The sequence below is a fragment of the Anoplopoma fimbria genome, chromosome 3 (assembly GCF_027596085.1).
Source record: "Anoplopoma fimbria isolate UVic2021 breed Golden Eagle Sablefish chromosome 3, Afim_UVic_2022, whole genome shotgun sequence".
Classification (NCBI taxonomy): Eukaryota; Metazoa; Chordata; class Actinopteri; order Perciformes; family Anoplopomatidae; genus Anoplopoma; species Anoplopoma fimbria.
Window position 1 is genome coordinate 13875750 of NC_072451.1, and position 3575 is coordinate 13879324.

Below are 3575 nucleotides of genomic sequence, written 5' to 3' on the forward strand. Positions count from 1 at the left end.
TATACAGTGTGATCATTTACATTGGGTCTGTCTGTCTGTCTGTCTGTCTGTCTGTCAGCAGGATTATTACAGAGAGTTCTCAGTTCATGTCCAGACTGCCTTTCTCATCGTGTTTAAAGAAGAGCCATTATTATGCACGTATTCGCTAATATGAATGTCTGACTGAATGCAACCTTTTTAATCAAACCTTAAGAAATAAATATAGGGCTATAGTCAAAGGTAAAACAACATTTAAGCTTTACTAAAAAAAAAAACTGTGTACTTCATGTGATTTTATTCATACTGAAGTCAGGCGTATAAGTAATATTCCAAATATTAATGCATTACGTTATATTAATGCAGAATTTTAATTTATCATAGTTTGTTGCACCATAGACCTACATACAGGTCTACCAAAATAATAGCGATTACAGGAGTATTTCATGATATACAGTGAATGTTATGTTATTTTGATTCTGATTTATATATCTCTCATTTGATACGTTACATATCACTGATGATCAGTTAATTCATGATATATTGAGTGCCGAAATGCTCCATTTGAAATATTTACATCACAATAAAAAACATACAGTCAAATCATACTTTAGTCCAGGAGGACATCTGGTTTGCTTTGCTACAAAAATGAAACACTGAATTCAGTAATTCTCGCTTGGGAGTAACTATTTTTACTCAATATTAGCAGCTCTATGCAGACTGGACTCAATAAAAATCCCCCCACTCTGTTACGTGATATCTTTATCTTTCACTTGAACCTGAGGATCATTTTTGTCCATTCAAGTCTACATTTTAATGATTTATTCTCACTAAACATGTAAAGCACACACAAGACTATGGAGTTTCCATTTATATTGGGATACAATTTATTAACAACCTGATCTCAGCAGACTTTAATAAGTCAGCATTTCCTTTGCTGGTGAAACACCCACTTGTCAATACAATAATTATTCTATTGCATATAGAGTTTTATGGAACAGAAATATGCGTAAACATGGTCCATTTATGCTATTTATTATAGTGGGAATTAAAATTAAAGTCAATACTTATTATATATCGTCAAACTATTTCCAAACTTTGCTTCTCAACAAGACCAGTTTTGTGGAATATGATGCAGGCTTTGACCCATTGGTCTGTCATAATACTTTCATGCAGAGGGGGGCGGTATTGCAGCATTAGCTGGATGCTAACTGCTGTTCAACAACACAAAGAAGAAGAATGCTCCACTAGGGAAACAGGACTTGTGTAGTGACAGTCCACCGACCTGTCTGCAGTGTGTTATATGTCACTAGCTGGCACTGCTAATGTAAGCTCTTTGTAGCTTGTTTATCATCTTTTTCTTACGACAGCCAAATGAACGTGACGTTGACGTCAGACGAACACAGCTGATACCCTCGCGTGCAGAAATGGCAGACGAAGAAATAGACTACAATATCGTGTTTCCAGATGCGGTCACGTCGGGTGAGCATCATTTCATTGTGCTGCACGCTCAATGCCTCAGTTAGCTTAGCGTACATGCTAGCGCTTATCTCACAAGGGAGCCAATGCAAAAAAGCAATCCTTCTGACCGTAAACTTAGCACGCTAGCGCCGTCTAGCTCAGCTTAGCGCTGGCAGCTTTGGTAACGCGCAGTTTCATCGTCTGTCCTGTTTTTTTTTCAGAGAGACACTGGCCGGGGACAAAGGAGCCGGTTGTGATTCTGTTGGGCTGGGCTGGCTGCAAAGACAGACACCTCTCCAAGTACAGCTCCATCTACAATGAACAGGTAAAAACAAATCAAAAAAAGAGATAATACTCCAAGACATTCTGCCAATTGCTTTGTCCATTTAGCAGCATTACAGAAGCTGCACCAACACGTCAGAAACTCTTATATATTCTTGTTTTCTTTGTTTTCCTCACTTCCAGGGATGTGTCACCATCCGTTACACAGCTCCCCTGAAGACGGTCTTCATCTCGGAGTCCTTTGGCTACAAGGAGCTGAGCAGTACGGCCCTTAAGCTGCTGGAGATCCTCTATGACTACGAGGTGGAGAACAGTCCTATTTTCTTTCACATATTCAGTAACGGTGGCTTCATGCTGTACCGTTACATGATAGAGTTGCTGCACAGTGATAAACAGTTCAGTTCCTTGTGTGTGATTGGGGCCTTGGTGGACAGCGCCCCGGGCAGCGGCAATGTTCGTGGGGCCCTGCGCGCACTGACGGCCACCCTGGGCCCCAAAATAACTCCCGTTTTACGGTACGTCCTGTTGGCCCTTTTCGCGGTAACTGTGTTCCTGTTGCGAGTCGTGCTGTACCCTTTGACCAAGTACATCCACAAGAATCACTACGACGCGGTGCAGGACAGGCCGCCCGCCTGGCCCCATTTTTACCTGTACTCCAGAGCCGACCAGGTGATCAGGCACAGGGACATCGAGATCTTCCTGGAGGCTCTGAAGCAAAAGGGCGCCCCGGCGGACAGCTTTGATTTTGTCTCCAGTCCCCACGTCGGCCACTTCCGGGATTTCCCCGAGCAATATGCTCTCAAGTGCCGCAATTTCCTGGTTGCCTGCATGAAGGACTTGGAAGGGAACGAGACAAAGAAGAGACAGAGGGTCCAGAATCAGTGAACCCGGGGAGAGAAGCTCACAAGATTTTGCTGACCAATTGTTAACCAATCTTTTTAGGAAAAATGGACCACTTCCCAGTTGTCTGACCAAAAACTGTTGCAAAAACGCAGATACATTTTGCAAGACGGCTGGAATTTGAGCTGAACTATTTCAAGATCTCGGCGAAGTATGCCCGTCCCAGTGCACATAATGTGGAGGTCCCACAGATTTGGTCAAGGTGTACTTTGCCTAATCCATTTCTGGAAAACCAACCAAACGTGTGCGGAACAAAGGCTTAACCCTGCCTTCTCCAATGTGTTTGCAACAGTCATAGCCCGTATGTAAAAAAATTAACAATACAAACACTTGCTATACACTGGAAAATGAAATCCTTTAGGATCATTTAAATGGTATTAAATATTGCTGTGAAATGTGATGCATTGTACATTAGCGGTAGTGATTTTAAAACTGAGACTGGGTATTTGATAATAATTTGTATCTTCTATTTATTAAATTTATGATGTATTTATGATTTTGAACCTCTCAATTTGCCTTTTTAAAATCAAATCATAATGGCGCTTACAACGAAGGCAACGTTGAAAAATTCATAATTAAAAAAAATATATATATATATAATAAAAAGTCAAACATTTTGCCTTAAACAGCAAATGCCTTTTTGGGAAGAAATGTAGAATACCCAGTCCTAATATGTGATATACTTGACTTAGTTGAAGTAAAAGGTAATTGACAATGAATGTTTATGTCCAGCACAGCTATTGTGTTCTTTCTAACTGATGTGCCTTCAATAAATTAGAATGCTCGTAGAAACCTTTTGTCAGCCTTCTTATTGATGATCCCAAATGATGAGGATTTGTCACATAAATTATTTCCAACAGGTTGTGGCTGTCAGTTTTTTTTGTGAGTTCCCTGGAAAATCCAGAAGTTTTAGAGTTCTGATGCAGTCTGAAAACAGCCCAAGGTTTATTGTATAA

At 40.6% G+C, this 3575-nt stretch overlaps 1 protein-coding gene across 1 annotated transcript; it reads left to right on the forward strand.

The window, feature by feature from the left end:
- Positions 1-1165: 1165 nt before the first annotated feature.
- tmem53 (transmembrane protein 53) lies at positions 1166-3429 on the forward strand. Its single transcript, XM_054596368.1, has 3 exons — positions 1166-1458; positions 1659-1762; positions 1903-3429. Exons 1-3 carry the CDS (start codon positions 1404-1406, stop codon positions 2602-2604), a joined length of 861 nt encoding a protein of 286 aa, XP_054452343.1. The 5' UTR covers positions 1166-1403; the 3' UTR covers positions 2605-3429.
- Positions 3430-3575: the final 146 nt, after the last annotated feature.